Source organism: Symphalangus syndactylus, chromosome 6, assembly GCF_028878055.3.
Source record: "Symphalangus syndactylus isolate Jambi chromosome 6, NHGRI_mSymSyn1-v2.1_pri, whole genome shotgun sequence".
In the NCBI taxonomy this organism is placed as follows: Eukaryota; Metazoa; Chordata; class Mammalia; order Primates; family Hylobatidae; genus Symphalangus; species Symphalangus syndactylus.
The window spans coordinates 101,572,201-101,590,176 of record NC_072428.2 but is presented as its reverse complement, the minus strand read 5'-3'; the positions used below and the strand labels follow the sequence as shown (position 1 = coordinate 101,590,176).

At 33.8% G+C, this 17,976-nt stretch overlaps 1 protein-coding gene across 10 annotated transcripts in view; it reads left to right on the top strand.

Annotated features, from left to right (window-relative positions):
• Window positions 1–17,976, top strand: part of IMMP2L (inner mitochondrial membrane peptidase subunit 2) — an 886,329-nt gene that overhangs the window by 158,338 nt on the left and 710,015 nt on the right. The window contains exon 5 of one of the 10 annotated variants that reach the window (XM_063642130.1): window positions 19–13,413. The exons of the other annotated variants lie outside the window; for them this stretch is intronic. Within the exon in view, the coding sequence (XP_063498200.1) occupies window positions 19–34 (16 nt within the window). The 3' untranslated portion in view covers window positions 35–13,413. Of the gene's footprint in view, window positions 1–18; window positions 13,414–17,976 lie in introns of those variants that run through there. 10 annotated transcript variants of the gene reach the window in all.

The following is a 17,976-nucleotide window of genomic DNA, read 5'->3' as shown; positions in this document are numbered from 1 at the left end:
GTTTTTATGTTTGTAAAGATTGCAAGTCAACTAGGTGGCTTGAATTGATCTGAATTCACCTTCATGATAGAGCTGAAGAAATTGATACTGCAACTTCTCATGTAACAAGAAGATCTCAAGTTTAATAAGTCTTTGAGCTGATTCAGAAAATGGATTTGTTGCTAACAGCTTTTTTGTTAATATTAATGTGAGAATGCAATTGGATATTATAAAACTCTTCAGTTCAACTGTTTAGTCATTAAAATAATTTTGATATAACAGGTATTGATTAAGAAAGGGATTTTAGAGATAGAAAGACTCCTGACTTCAGTTCTCTGATTTGCCAGTTACAACTACAGCGGTGCCCTTGCGTGATTATAACAATACCTGCTTCATAGAATTGCTTTGAAAAATAATTTAGATAATAAGATTTAGTAAGTACTAATAAATGTGAAGTATTATTATAAAAGTCATGAACATTTTTGTCTTAAATATATTTAAATTTGCTGGAAGTTTTATCAATTTTTATATTTGTGACAATTATAAAATGTTGACTAACTGGATTATAAGTATGCTAAACGATAAACTTTTTGGGTGGTCCTTTGAATGCCAATACAATCCGCAGATCAGAAAACATTATACAGTTGACATTTAATAAACTTGAATTGAATTTTCATGGCTTCAACTGGTATAAGATGATTATCATGCAATTTTGCTTATATCCTGACATATAATTGTTTTATAATTTTTCTGTATTACCTGCCAAACTACATTGTAAACAAAAATTGATTAGAGATTATATTTGGTTTTTTTTGTACTATCTAAAGTTGTGTTAAAAAAAAAAAGACCTTCAACTACCAAGTCTATTCCGTAAATATTTCTTGGATTTTAACATGATTTTTTTTAATGGATTCTCCATATTCACCTTGATTTTAAAAGAAAAATGAATAAGTAAAACTTAGTTAAGTTAGAATTATTAATGGAAGAATGCTAAAATCAATTATGGTACATTAATACTATGTATAGTATTATGATAAGATATATATGTGGATGTGTAGTTGTATATGCATAGAAAATACTGTGGTAGGATTAACAGCAAATTGTTCATAGAATTACTTCGGGTGAAGAGATTAAAACAGTTTAGAGTGTATATCAAATGGAGTTTTGTAATTGCAAGCAACCTAAACTCAGAGATTATCTAAGCAAAATAAGAAGAGGACTTATTGGATAAAATGTGGTTGTATCACAGAATCAAAAGCCAAGCTGAATAAATAGGCCCCTGGAAGCATGGAAATATAAACAGCTGAGACAGTTCATTGGCAGAAATTCCTGTGCAGTTTCTGTGGCAGGAGTGGGATTTGGGGATTTCCTGTGACTGACAGCCATACTAGAATGACATAGAATGGAGGGAAAAGCAGTTTACCAAAGAAACAGGTGCTGGGCATGAAGAATATTATAGAGCTGCATTATAGAGGGATACTATACTATGGAGCTGTACTATAGAGGGATACTATACTACAGAGCTGTAGTATAGAGGGATACTATACTATAGAGCTGTACTATAGAGGGATGTTTTCCTTCTTTATATATATGAATGCATACACACATACACATACACACACGTATATATTTATATATGAAATGGAAAGGAAAGAATAACATTATAGAAGAATGACTAAGAAAAACTTATAGAACTTGGTGATAAGGAGCTACTTCTAGGGGGAAAATCCAATATTAGAAGAAAATAACTATATATACTTTTTTATTGTGCAAATACATATTACATATATTTATTTTAAAAACACCTTTACTGAAATTTAATTCATATACCATATGATTCACCCATTTGAAGTATACAATTCAATGACTTTTAGTATATTCACAGAGTTGTACATTCATCAGAATAATTTTAGAACATTTGTATTACCCTCAAAGAAAACCCCACATCCCTTAGCCGTCACCACCATACCACCTCCATTCACTCTGTCCCTAGCAACCACTAATATGATTTCTGTCTCTATAGATTTTCCTATTCCGAACATTTCATATAAATGGAATTACATGATATTTGGTTCTTTGTGATTGACTTCTTTCACTTAGCATGATGTCTTCAAGGTTCATCATGTTCTATGTGTCACTACTTTTTATTCCCTTTTATGTCTTAATAATATTCACTGTATGGATAGACCCCATTTTATGTGTCCAGTCATCAGTTGATGAACATTTAGATTGTTTCCACCTTTTAGTTATTATGAATAATGCTTTTATGAACATTTGTATAGCAATTTTTGAATAACTATTTTCAATTCTCATATATATATAGCTAGGAGTAGACTTGATGGATTATATGGTAACTCTGTGTTTAAGCATTTGAGGAAATGCCAAACTGTTTTCGGAAGCGCTGCTCCATTTCACATTCTCACCAGCAGTGTATGGGGTTCAGTTCCTCCATATTTTAATCAACACTGTTATTATCTATTTCTTTGATTGTAGCCATCCTAGTAGATGTGAGATAGTATCTCATGGCTTTGATTTGCATTTCCCTGATAATTAATGATGTGGAACATCTTTTTATGTGTATTGGCCACATATGTATTTTAAATTAATGAGATTATAGGGCTTTTTTTACTTTTGGAATTTATTTTTTTACCTACAAACTTGTCAGATTTCTTTAGATATTTGTACCATTACTCTTCATTGTTTATAATTTTGAGTGTGTGTTGTGTAACACAATGTTACTCTACATAATTTCTCTGTTAGCTAACTGTTTTAAGAAATTGAGACTGAGAGAAGATAAGTAATTTGTTCAAGGTCACAGAGCTAGTAAATTGTGTAGGATTTGAATCCAGGTCATTTTAAATCCAGAGCCTGAGTTCTTTAAAAATGGTACTATAACATGTCTCAAGTAATATATGTTTTTAGGTTTCTTGTATTACTATTGTTATTGTTGTTGCTCTGGTTACTTTATTTTACCCAACTACATAATCTCATAGAGACAAAGACTTTTAAATTTCACATGAACCTCAGTTCAAAAATGTCACTTTTGGCCAGGCGTGGTGTCTCAAGCCTATTCCTTTTAATGTTTGGCAAATATGGCATCACTGTGTGAGTACTTTTAGTCTACAGTTTACATCCTGAGAGTTCTGCTGAGTTAATAATCAGTGAAGACTTTCTTTCTGAGCACCTCCTAAATAGTGGGAGACAACACTAAAGTATAAGACCCTCCGCTATGAAAGAGATAAAACTGTAGTAGGAACTGTAAACATTTACCAAAAATATTCAAGTCTTCTTGATAGATCATGATATCATATTTGATGCTTAAATTTCACTTTTTCTTATCTCTGAAAAGTCTAGACTTAGTGACAATAGTTTTCTCTGATTTAATGTAACTTTTCCTCAGCAATGTGATAGCTATAGCTAACATTGAGTGCAGCATCCAGTGTCTTTGCACAGGCTTACATAACCCCAACACTTTGTTTTCTCACTTGGGTTGCCAACCTAGGAGAGAATACTATTAAAGGGTCAGACTCATGTGGTCAGGCCCTATTAGCTTTTGATTTATGGCCAGAGCCATTTTACTTACGTCTTTACTTGTTTGACTCTCAGGGTCTGACTGTCTTTTGGGTTTAACTTGGTAAGAGCTATATGGCTTTTTCCCCTTTATACTGTGAAAAATGCAAGGAGCGTTATGATAAGTTGTTCATCAGAGTACTTGTTAGACATAAGGACAATAATAATGTGGGAGAAAGAATGAACTTTGAAAAGCTCACTGTGGAATTGTTGAGTTATCATTTTTTTTCCTAATTTTGGTTTTTTTCCTCTTGAGAACTAGCTTCTTATCACTAAGTTCTATTAGGTTTTTCTTAGTTGTTCTTCTAGGATGCCAGTCTTTCCATTCATTAACTTTAAGTTACCAGCCTAGTCTAGGACTTTACTAGCTACAGAATGATCAGTACTAGGAAAGATAAAAGGCTCAGTGGTGAATTTATTACATGAATATTGACTTGATTTATGCAAATGCATTGTCAGCAGGTTACCAATTTACATTATTCGGTATGCATTTATAGGCACTTATGACAATATCAAGCTTTAGCATGTGAGCAATTTTTGGAGACTTGCTTTGTGCTTGGATAGTTCAGAGCAGCTCCCATTGTATAATCTGAAGTGACCATAATGAGGGCTTGGCTTTTTTCAGGAACTGAATGAGGTCTTTGCTGCAGACTAAAATGTGAAGGGTCAGAGCAAGCCTACCATCAGAAATCGATGTTTGGCTTTTTTTTTCCCTCCACGATTAAAAAAGTAGGGGAAAAAAAAACCCACCTCAACTTTGATTTGATTCAAAATAGTATTTCCTAAAATATAAGCCATTCTTGTCAAATATGAGTTCCTTAACTTAAAAATGCATTCATTTAAATCCCTGATGTATTTTCTCATGTTCTTCATTCATGCTTGGGGACAGAGTGATTGGGATTTATGAGTTACTGTACTCAGCACAGGAGAAATTAATTTGGTATAAATTATGTAGAGTATAATCTTACTATTTTTGTATAATATTAGAATTTATCCTAATCTTACCAACCCATCCTTGAAGGCATTTTCTTTCAGTTCATAATCCTCACTAACCAATTTTTCTCCTATGGGAACTTAAAAGCATTAGCAAAGCTTATAACTAAAGTTGTCAAGAAAACAGAGAAATTGAAATCTCTGCCCCAGAGCAGCTTTACAAGTAGCAGCTCCTGGATCACGAAAGGACCAAGAAAGAGGATCCTAACTGCACGGCCTCTTTTCCACTTCACCTTACTTAGTAGCACTGAAAAGCAGATTTCTCTCTTTTATTCAGTGTTTTTTTCTCAATTTCAATGTATTTACTGCATGACATTTGCTGAGTATATTTGCAAACATCTCATCCAGTTTTCAAAACAATTCTGCCCAGTAAATGATACCAACCTTTATTCTTCAAATGCCGCACTGTCTTCCAGTATGTTAACCTTTTTGATCATCTTGAATTCTTTTTCCTTTTCATAGAAAATTTATTTTTTCTTTCCTTTTTTATATTTTCAGTTAAATTTAAGAAATATTCATTTAACAACTACCCTGTGGGAGGCATGTGATCTCTCTCTCTACAATTTTTTTTTTCGCCACTTAACACTACTTTAAAGTGTTTTGGGGAAAGTTTCTTAATCCTCAATAATGAAAACATTGGAAGATTTTGTAGGGGCAAATCTCTTAATCCTCCGTAATTAAAACTTCAGATAATTTTATAGGTTCCTTCCTCCGGTGGGTAACAAAACAGATTACATCAATGTTTTATTTTCACTTTTACCCTGATTGTTCATCTTCAATGTGTAGACTTTATGGGTATTTGCAAGAACATGATCAATGATCTACAGCACTTGAAATGGAAAAATGAAACCGATGAGGAATTATGACTGCTCATATTATTCTTTCCCCGTTTTGCTTTGCTAGTGCAAAACTAGTGTTTCTTGTCATCCTTGCTCATACATTATGTTCATGGCCTTTTGGGTAGACTAGGAGGGAAAGAGATAGATTAAATACCCTTTCTTATCTGCCATCCTGTACCACGCTCATCATTTCCTCTTTTTTATGAAACAGAATTTGCTTATGTTAAAACAAAAAAGAACAGAACTCATCAGAAGAAGTGACAAAGTCAATGATCATTTGAATGCTTACAGGCAGTCAGCTCCATCTCTCTTCTCTGCCTTCCTTGGTATCTGCTTCCTTGTGAGGTGGCTTATTTTGTGGTTGTATGATAGCAGCCAGTAGGATCTGGTGGGTGGCAGGTGGAGGGTGAAGGAATATTTATCTTGTGCCTACTGACAGAAGGAAAGAGAACAAGAGATACGTATTCTTTTCTTTCATGTAGCTCCAGTATTTTATAGAAGTATTCAGCATAAAAGAAGTATTATTCCAAAGTTTTCTTTGTTGTGTTTTGTATTTTTTTCAAATTTTTTATTTTAATTTTTGTGGACATATAGTAAGTGTATATATTTATGGGATACATGAGATGTTTTGATATGGGTATGCAATGTATAATAATCACATCATATAAAATGGGGTATCCATTTCCTCAAGCATTTGTCCTTTGTATTTTATATTTTGTTTGGTCATTGCTTGCAATTTTTATGCATGATGTTGGCACAGAACCTCAGACTGGCAATTGTGTAATGCTGGCTGTTTCTCCTTGATAAAATTGGAATACTGAAACTTTGGAAAATGTTTGTCAAGGTGATTGTTCTCTCACCCAAAATTGTGGCCATTTGTCAATATATTCTGAGTTTCACAGTTTGAAGAATACCAATTATGAAACTTAAGACACGCTACTTTGAAGTGCATGTTTGATGCTGACCAGCTCACCTTTAAAAACAGTGTTTTCACAATATTTTATTTGTATGTTTGTTTTGTTTTGCTTCAAAGAATAGTTTCCTAAGCTGAGCCTATTTAAATTACATAAACATATGACTACACCCACCTCTTCACACCTTTTAGAATTTTAAATTTTTAGTATATGCTATATATGTTTGCCAGTGTTTACTTCTGTGCCTTTAAAGAAATGCCCTAACATTGTGGGAGTGACTTTTAAGTTCAGTCTCTTTACATACAGTCTCTGTGGTGATAATGTATCACTGTATACTGAACATTCCACAGAAAGTGCCTGACAGTCAAAGAAATGGCCCAACTTTGTGGGAGTGACTTTTAAGTTCAGTCTCTGTATATACAGTCTCTATAGTGATACTGTATCATTACATGCTGAACAGTCCACAGAAAGTACTTGCATGTCTTTCTTAGAAACTTCCTGGTACCTCCTATGCTATAGTCCTCTTTTGATGGATGCCTTAGGCATATGCTAACAAGATTTTGTTTTTTTAAAATCTTGTGACCCCATTATCCAAAGGCAGTCAAAAGCACACAGCCATTAAGGGGGCTGAACATGAGGACTTTATACTCCATACTGGAAAGTCACCACAACCCCAGTAAGATCTTCTTTTCTAAGAAAGGGATGCAATTAATATAAAGATGCAAAAGTATGCAGACATTTTGAGAGAAGGCAGGCTGCAGAATCTAGGATACTGTAGCAGCCATGAAGAAGACATCGCCACGAGAGAACGGGAAAAGTCGTACAGAGAAATTAGTAGATTAGTAAAGAAGAGTCCAAGCATGTAAGATTATAAAAGACTTGCCGTGACTCTCCTCAAGTTGCTGTGTATTTTGAGGGCAACTATATTCTCTTCTTCCTTACCTCATCATGTATCCTTTCTGTAGCCCCTCCATCACCTGGCATACTCTGACTGTGTTTCTGTTTTGAAGATGCCTAAGAATGGATGTCTTGCAATTGCCTATTGAATAATAAATCAAACAGTGATAATACATAACTCAAATAAAAATCTTATATAATAAAATAGCCTAAAATGAGGCTGAAAAACACCAGGTATGGAAGTGGAATGTCTGAAAAAGAAGTGAGATTATAGGTTTTAGTGTTAATATTTTCTCACCATGTACAGATTTTATTTATCTTTAAATAAAACTTACCTGGTTGTATCATAGTTCTTAAGAAACTATGGAATAATTTAAGTGAGGAAAAAAAATATGGCTATATACTAAATTGGTGTAGGGGAATCTCGTTAACTTGCTGCCTTTTTGTCACGCCGCTAAGTCTCACTGACTCAGTGTGAATTTAGAGAAACGGGATTTTGATGATAGTGGTACTAATTATGCTTCATCACTATCTAGATTTCTTTCTCTGTGTTAATATTTATGGTTATTTGGAAATTTTCCAGTGTTAACTATTTTTAACGTATATGTCAACTGCACAGGGAAGTTATGTTTGAACAAGGGTTCAATAAAGTATTTTAAAAGTTTTTCCATAGATGTTTTCTGTGTAATCTCCCTGAGAACAGAGATTTTTGCTTATTTTGTTCAATGATATATTCCACTTGCTAAGCCCAGTAGTACATTGTTGGGTATTCTAGAGGTATTTGCTAAATGAACACATTCAATATCATTAGGAATTTCTCTAATTTACTATAAGGTGTAGAGTCATGTTATTACTGGAGGGGAAATTAAGGATCATAGAGAATGACTCACTGACTCTCTCCATTGATTAGGAAATTGGGGCTGAGAGATGTTAAATTTTGCCTAAGGGCATGGCTCAAGAGCAGCAGAACTAGGCCTAGATTCTAGGTTTCCAAACAACTTGCTCAGTTTCACATGACCAACACAGGTTAGAGTTGGGTTTAAACTCAGATCTGACCGACAATGAAGTCCTTTGTCTGGATAAGAGTTTTTGATGCTTTTATAAAATTTTAATATGTCACCTTTTCTTTATAGGTTTTCCTCTGTCCCTAAACAGAATTAATTGCTTCCTTAACAGATTATACTAAATACCATTGTTTTCTAGCATGGATCACATTATATTGAGTTGATTTCATGGTGGTGAGTGCTTAAGACCAAGGACTAATTCACCTTCCTCTTTACCATACAGAATTTAGCATAATGACTGCCATGATAGATGTTCTGTGTTTTGAATTGCTGTGAGAGGTGGTAACAGATAGTATATCTAAGCCTAGGTCTAGGGAGATAAAACTTTTATGAGAAGAACAAAGTCTCATTGCCTTTTAAATACAGTTAATGCTTGATAAGTGTTAAAATTAAATAATTATTCTTGGAGATGTGATTTAATGATTGTTAATCTTGATTGGCTTTTGAAAATGGCTTTGTTTTTTAATTTTTAAAGAATTGATAGCAATACTTTTCTACGATTTATTGGTTTCAACATTAAAACTCCTTCTGACCTTATTCTGTGGTTTCCTACTGGCTTTGTAGACTCTCACCAATCTATGATTAATGCCAGTTTGCAAAATTTTGCCTGACTTTGACATGAGTAGTTTTAGCCCTTTCGTGAAAATTGAAATCCTAATACTATTATGAATATATTCCTTAGTAATTACACCAATGAATTTTATACAACTGTAGCAAAACATGTCTAACTAATAATCAGTTATCTTTTAAAGGAATTTTTTATTCTTTTGAACTTGAAACTTTTGTGTAAGGCTGGTACTTATACAACATTTGAAAACATGAAGGGAATTACATTTCAGGAGAATGTTGTGGTATTACAAAATGTAAAAGCCTATAGAAGATGCATTGTTTTGCCTATGGATCTTAAAAACGTAATGCTATTTACTGATAGTAATATTTCAAACCAATTTTTTTCTTACTGCTAAATCTTCTAAGATATGTAATGTCATCCCTTTAGGGAAACGGTCTAAAAGTATTTGATTCCTGTTTGTCATTGAAAAACTACTGTAACATTTTATTTCTATGAAAACTATTACTAAAAAAGAATAGGAAATACTATAACAGTCATCCATGTGCTAATTTCTTGAAAGAAGGTCTGTATTATTGGTATTGTCATTGAAATATTTGGTCCTTTCTATAAAACATGGTATTATGAATATAACAAAACTTGAAGTTCAAACCATCTTCCTTTACAGATTTAAAAAAAATGAGGACCAGAATGAATTCACACTTCAGATGTTGAAGCCAGCTGATAGAAAGCCTGGACTAGATTTTAGCTCTTTAAATACTTTGGCCAGTACTTTTTCCAGTATACTAAACCATTGGAAAAGAATAAAAGTCACCCAAAGAACTGCTAAATAAGATTATATAATTTTATCCCCTTATGCTTTATATTTTATTTTACAGATTTGTCGTCATTGTTACTCTTGTTGCCAGTAAAGGAAACAGATTGACTTAAAAGCAAAAAAGGAATTTGTTAGACATATCTGGTATCTGGGATGGGAAAAGCTCACAGGATTGAAGGGAGACTAAAGAGTTATACTTGAAACACATAAGAATTAGGCAGATCTGGAAGGTCTTGGTAGCAAGAACTTTCAGGAACAACAACAACAAAAAGGTTAGGCTGTGTTGCTGGCGTAAATAGACTCTAACCACGTCTTTGGTATGTGCATTGATTCTGCTTAATACACGAAGTCTCGAGAGAATGTGTCTGACTGACTGAACTTGGGTTATATGTTCACTTCCCTATACCATTGGAGTGAGCAGAGAGTTTTCTGGAAGTAGCCTTTAAAAGATGTCTTTGGTTTCCGTAACGGAGAACATGTATTTGGATTTATGCTTCCACCAGGACTGCATAGTAGAGAAAATTCCCCCAAAAGAAGTAGGGGTGATGTCAGGAAAAGGGCTGGATGCTGGGCTGCCATAAAATGACATATCCACTTAATACACCTGAGAATTCTATTGTGCTAGAAAACTCTTTTTTCCTATATGCAATATAACCAGCATTTTCCATATAAGCATATTCAATATTTTTAAAATGTGGATTATCTAGTGTATATAGATTGAGAATATTTTAAAAGTTTTTCTATCCTTTTGTCTCTGGTAGCATCTTAATTACTTAATAATACCTTTTCCTTTTTTTAATGAGTGGTCAAAAGGAAAAACGAAGAGGGGAATTCAAATCTAAGATAGTCTTTATTTTATGTACAGCATTTGTTGCTCAGTGAATGGAAATAATAGCTATAATCTATTGCTTATTCACTGGTTTTAAAGTACTATGTGGGCATTTTACCTCTGTTTTCAATGTAAGAACTATTTGGGATCAGAATCTCAGGTTCAGGTGCAGTGGAGCATGTTGTTTATAAGTATGAGGTCTAGAATGAGAGTCTCTGGGTTCAAATTTGGACTCACACTAGCTGTGTGGCCTTGGACAGGTTACTTAACCTTTCTATTTCTGTTTTTTTTCCCATGTGAAAAGGGGGAAATAATAGGATATATGTTGCTCAAGTAACTGTGAAAATTGAAAGATATATATCAAGTACTTATTAGCATAGTGCCTGGCATTTAGTAAGCAACCAATGTTAGCTATAATTGTGTGTATTAACTCTTGTTAACTGTACTACATGTTGTGTTAAAAAACAAAAGCCTTTTTGCTGAGAGAAAAAAGTACTAACAAATTGAGGAAGAATGAAGATAACTAAATAACTGGACCTAACTATAGTATTATGCTTTAACCCAGTAGGAATAAAAACAAATTAAATTAATGATTGTTACTCCAGAAATACCTATTAGTGTATGTCCTGTTGTGCTTGCATTGTGAGGGCTCTTCCTATTCTTATTGTAGTTTTGAAGAAATTATTAAAACAATTTACAGAGCATTATTTTTTGTTTATTATTCTGTCTGATGTAATATTTCCTAATATAATATTTTACCCACACAGGAATATATGTAGCACATAGGTAGTTATAAAGCATAACAATAAGAGGAACAGCCACGAGTGTCACCGAGAGCACTCAGCATATTCTTCAGTGCGTTCCTGCTCTCTCTGATTCCTCTCTCTCACAGTACCTGAATTTTGTGTTTATATTTTGCCTGCTTTTTTTCCCCTCAAGCTTTGTATTTGGAAATAATTTTAAGCTTACATCAAAGTTGCAAAGATAGTACAAAGAATACCTATATTCTTTTAAAGCTAGGACTTACCAAGTGTTAACATGCTAGTATTTTGTCCCATTGGTTTTATCATGTGATCTCTCTCCCTGTCTCTCCTCTCCACATATATACGTTTGTGTATACATATATACAGAGAGAATGAATATATTTAGGAAATAATATATAGAGAGAACGCATATGTATAGAGAGAATGAATATATGTTTATATTCTTCTTTTTTTAGAATCTTCCGAAAGTTTCAGATATTATTGCCTTCCTTTACCTCTAAATATCGCAATCCAATCTCCTAAGATTAAGGCATTTTATTTATATAATCACAGTATAATATCCAGTGTCAGCAAATTTAACATTAATATATTGCCATTACCTAACTTACCATTCATATTTGAATTTTGTCAGTGTACCTAGTAATGTAGTTTATAAACATTTACTTTATGTTTCTCTCCAGTACAGGATCCAGCATGGAGCGGTGTATTGTACTTGGTTGTCAGGTCTCTTTAATCTCTTTTAATCTTTAATCTATAACAATTCTTCAGTTTGCTTTTTTGTCTTTTATAACACTGATACATTTGAAGAATACAGCGCCTTTGCTCTTTCTTTCGTTTTTTTAATAGAATGCTTCTCATTTGAGGTCTGTTTGATGTTTTCTCATGAGTTAAGTTCAGATTTTGCATTCCTAGCCATGATATTATATAAATGATTTTCCTTTTCCAGGCATCGCATCTGGAAGCTCTCAATATTTATCTGGTCAAGATACTGTCTAGTTTGTCTATTTTTTAGTTACTACTTATCCCCTTGCTATTAATGAGCAATCCATGGGGAGATACTCAGAGACCCTGCATATATCCTGCTCTAAATTGAAATTTCTCTTCTTGATTTAGCATCTACTAATAATTCTTGCCTGGATCAGGCTTTATTGTCATGGTTGCAAAATGCTGATGTACCAGTGCCAGTATTTCCTCTTCATTTACTAGTCAGTCTTCAGCATCCTGCTCTACCAGTCTTCCCTTCTTCCTCATTTCCTGCTACTTTTTATTAGAAAAATTTTTTACTGGTGGTTTATAATTCTAAGTCTTCGTGATAGGTTTTAAAAAATCATTTTTGAGCATTTCCTTACTTTTTGGCATAGCAAGGTGCTCCAGGATAATTGTGTACCTTCTCTATCTAGCCCTGAAGCTAGCCATTTCTCCAGAAGCCATGATTCTTTTTGGTGAGGAATGGCATTAAAAACCAAGTTTCATAAAACCAAGTTTCATAAAAGCCGGTTTCAACAAGATCTGAGTGCTAGGTTTAGTTGCCCTGTAAGTTGATTAAATTGTGGTTTATAAACTAGTTGGTAATTGTTTCTCCTTTTCATCCTTCAGCTTTGCTTATGTATTGAGTTTCTTTCAATTAAGTCAAGATGCCACCTTCAGAACCTATGATGTTTTAATTCTTGTTGCCTTATTTATAGTCCTTTATATGTTTATCATAGTATTCCTCATATGAATGTCAGGATTGGCTGCCATGTTGTAGGAAATTCAATAGCTGCTCTAGCGTGGCGTGAAACAAGCAACTATATAGGATTAGTAATGATGTCTGTCACAGGCAGATGAAATAAAGCATTATGATGTGGCATTATTGAAAAAGGATAAGCATGAAAATATTTTCAAGAAATGAAATATTCATGATAGCAGATTGTGTTTCAGAACCTGAACAGTTTCAAATAATCACTTATTTCTCCTACATCTTTCATGAAGTACAGGAAACTAAGGAGATATAGGATTGTGCAAAGGCCACTGCGGGGTATTAATTTTATACTGAATTCAATTTTAAAAGTTCAGCAGCAGAAAGGTTAAGACCTTCTTATTTAAAGTTTATCTTATTTCTTAAGGTATTTCCTGTTGTTTAGAGCTCTAACCACTGTACTTTTTGTTATAATGGATATGATTTTAATAAAATAAGCAATTTTTATTACTTATGTATATAATGTTTATAGTTTTTTTTTTTTTTTTTTTATTTGACAGAGTCTCACTCTGTCGCCCAGGTTTGAGTGCAGTGGCATGATCTTGGCTCACTGCAACCTCCACTTCCTGGGTTCAAGCGATTCTCCTGCCTCAGCCTCCCCAGTAGCTGAGATTACAGCGCCTGCCACCACACAAGGCTGATTTTTGTATTTTTAGTAGAGCTGGGGTTTCACCATGTTGCCTGGGCTGTTCTTGATCTCCTGACCTCAAGTGATGCGCCTGCCTCGGCCTCGCAAAGTGCTGGGATTACAGGCGTGAGTCACCGTGCCTGGCCAATGTTTATAGTTTATATAAAATATTTCACATGAATCCTTTTTTTTTTTTTTTGAGACGGAGTCTCACTCTGTAGCCCAAGCTGGAGTGCAGTGGCGCAATCTTGACTCACTGCAATCTCTGCCTCCAGGGCTCAAGTGATGCTTGTGTCTCAGCCTCCCGAGTAGCTGGGACTATAGCATCCTAATTTAATCCTACCTACTGAATATGATCCTGTAATTACTATTTTATTAATAAAGGAACTATGACTAAGACACATTATATAATTTCACCAAAGTCACAGAGCTGTGCTCTATATACGTATGTATACTCTGCCTAGTTGCAAAAAAAGGAATTGAGGTAGATTATTTTTTTAAACCAAAATAAAGGTAAAATGGTAAAAACTAGCAGATGACATAAGAACACTAAAAGCATATGAATAGAGAAGTGAATATGCTAATTATAAGAGCTGGCTATTACAATTCTTATGATTAACAATCACATTTTGTTTTATTCAATTTGACTTTTAATGTTTAGCACCTGCTTTGTGCTGTTAATTTTGTTAGTCCTTAGAAGAGGTTACTGTCTATATAGGGAGACAGAGATATAAATATATTATTTAAATACAAAATGGTAAGTGCTGTGACAGTACAAAGAAAATAACCTTTGCCCATTGTATGTGTATGAAGGGGTACGTGTGTGTGTGTGGTGGGGGGGGGGATCTTACATGTAAGTTTTCTGGAAAAGAAGATTACTGAATCGAACTTTTAAGCACAGGTAAGAATCAGCTAGGCAATAAATAGGGAATAGATATTCTGGTAAGGGACAACATGATGGAAAGGTAATGCATAAAACCACGTGGTGTGTACAGGGAGCTAAAAGAATAAGTACAGGAGAAAATGGGAGGTGGTTGGGAGATCAGGCTAGAGAGGTCAATAGGGATCAGGTAATCTTGTCCTTATATGCTTGTATTTTAATTTGGAGATACCTTGAAGGTTTTAAAACAGGAGAGTCCCATGATTAGATTTGTTATATAAATTCTACTCTTGCAGCTGTGCAGAGGATGGATTGAAGTGGGGAAAGACTGTAGGCAGAGAAATCAGCTAGACTAACACTCCAGAAATCCAGGATAATGAGGAAGGGATACATTTCCAATATATTTTTTACTTCAAGCCTTAACGGACTTAGGAAATACACTGGCCGGCGCTAGTAAGATTGACAAAAATGGAAACATGAGGGTTACTTTATTATGATCAAAAAGGAAATATTATTTCTACAAGAGGTATGTTTTTTACAAACTACATTTTTAAAAATTATTTCTCTGCTTCTTAGGTCCGTGCTTCTCAAACTTTTATCTGCATAGGGATCACTTGGAGATTTTGTTAAAATCAGATTCTGATTCAGTATGTTTGGAATGGGGCCCCAAATTCCACATTTCTAACAGGGTTATGATGCTTTATGCTCTTGTCCTGAGGGCCATACTTTGAGTAGCAAGGATTTAGAGCTTATTCAGTATTGTGATTATTGTGGCACCAACAATAATTTTATAATAAATGCAAAGATGTGCCTCATATGATTGCTTTCTGTGAATGGGCTTTGGCTTGCATTCATGTGTGTATGAAAAAAAGAGACAGAGAGAAGGGATTTAAAACACTTGGAGTAGCGAAGGAATAGTGTCCCTTAGATTTGAGGTCTTCAAATTTGTACATGATTGTTTGCCAAGGTTGCATACAGTTGATTTTGAAGAAATCTAAGTCCTCAGTTTCCATAGTCTGTCCGAAAATTGGTCCTCCTGAGAAAGTGAAAGCAGCTTTTCCTTTCCTAACTCCCCTTTCAGAATTGCTCTTGACTCATGTTACAACAAGTAAGGCAGACTTCTCACCCCTCCCAGATCTTCTCTTTGTACACTTCTCCAGGATGGAAAGTTCCCTTGCATCATGATAGCAGAGGAGTAGTTAGAAGTATTGGTATTGGTATTGGTATTGGTATTGGTATTGAAAAAGTGAATGACCTAAACTCAAGGTAACAAATCCTTTTGCAACTCATATGGTTTCTAATTCTTCAGTTTCAACAAACTTAAGGAAGATGTAATTGAGTTAACAGCTGATAGTTTTGACACATCAAATATTTTTAATAAGCTATGTGATTTTGAAGGATTCAGTAACATTGCCATAACAAAACATCCTTCTCATCTACTTAGTGAACAATTTCATTCTTTCATAAACAGAGAAAATAAAAAATAGAAAAAAATTGATGTGAAACATTATACTAGCAATGAGTAACATTCATTCAGAGGCCTATAAACTATTTTAAAAAAGAAAAAAATCTAGCCCTTCTCATTAAGAAATACATTTCCATATATTTCTTAGTTTGAACATTACAGTTTTAGAAAATTAAACACAATTTAAAAGTTCAATTTTAAGGTACATTTTTATTGAAGAGAAGTATGATAGAGGATCAGTTAAAAACTTTTAGAAATAAAAACGATTACATTAGGGTAAAATCCTATGGGGAGATAACTGGAAATGAGTTTAAGCAAAAGAGTGTATATAAATTTTCTAACTCTTGAATTTTTTTTTAATAAAATGGTTGCTGGTGTATATCAGATTACTGTGGAAGTTAGATTTCTTTGGTACCCTTAAAAGAGTGATATAACAGTTTTATATAAAAATGGCAGTATTTGTAACATGCTGGAAATTATAGCCTTTGCAATCATTTAAATTCATGGTGAAAATTTTTACATGTCAACTGAAAATGTATGTTGTGTATTTTTAGAAAATTCTTTTAGAAATATGAGAGGAAAAAAATGAAGACTATTGTTTTAGAGCTTCCTTCTTAGAACCTAACTTTCTTCAACAAGCCATTTTGTAAAATGTAGATGAGAAAAAGAATTGGGATCATACCTACTGAAAGGTTATTATCTTGTTAGTAATGAAGAGTAGTTTCCTAGGTTTTGGATGCCTGACATACAGGTTACGATTAAGTTGAACTTCTGTTATCAAAGATGAGTGGCCTGGACAGCTCTCTTAGTTGAACGCTTTTTTTATTGAAAGGTACTAGTATCCCTAGGCAGCACCAGCATTTTCCTGAAGGGAAATCTTTGGATCAACATAGGCCCTTGAACAAGTTAAGTATTTTGTTGAGTTTCCATAGAACAAGACAGATATAATTTGGCAAGGAAAAATTTTATGTTGGAGTTTATTAATTGCTTGCTTTAAGAATATTCAGTTATGCTGCAACTGCTACTATAGAAAGTATAACTCTGAATAGTGAGTTAGCTAAAATATATTCCCAGATAATTGAATTAGTAAGTGTATATAATTATACATAAATTACTCTCTATAATCCTGCACAATTAAATGTTCAAGAATGCTTGCAAAATGCAACAATTTTAGTTTTGATATGCATAACGTTGAGTTTGTTGTAATGGTGGCAGTGAGAATAATAGGGACCAGATGCCCACACAGCTAATAAGTTATGAAACTGGTATTTAAACCTATGTGTTCAATGCCATGTTATTTCTACTACAGCAATAGGAAGGCTGCCTAGCATTTTGTACATATAGAAAATTGGCTATATTTAAATATAGTTTATTGTTTACTATTAATAAAAGGAATCCTGGCATTGTTACAGGATTTTCACTAATTTATTTATGGTTCATTAAACTCTTAAAAATTTAGGACCCTAAAGAGCTTCTGTTCTGTGGGTTAGTTTTATCAATATTTAGCATATTGGAAATTAAGATTGAGGAAATTTAAAATATATATTCATCATTTAAAAATAAAAATATTATGTATCAACATAAATAAGACAGTTTTATGAAAAATTACTATATATTTCAAAACAAAAACATTTAGTGAGAAGAGGGCACTATTTTACTTTTGCTTTGTTTTTTGTTTGTTTTTTTGAAACAAGGTATCGCTCTGTCGCCCAGGCTATGGTGCAGCAGCATGATCATAGCTCACTGCAGCCTTGACCTCCTGGGCTCAACTGATTCTCCTGCCTCAGCATCCCAAGTAGCTGGGACTATAAATATGTGCCGCCATGCTTGACTAATTTTTTTTTATTTTTTGTAGAGATGAGGTCTTGCTATGTTGCCCAGGCTGGTCTCAAACTCCTGGGTTCAAGCAATCCTTCTACTTCAGCTTCCAAAAGTGCTGGGATTACAGGCAAGAGCCACTGTGCCCCAGGCCTGTTTTACATTTTCGTAAATCTCTTTAATATCTGGCCTAATACAAACAGGTGGATTCTC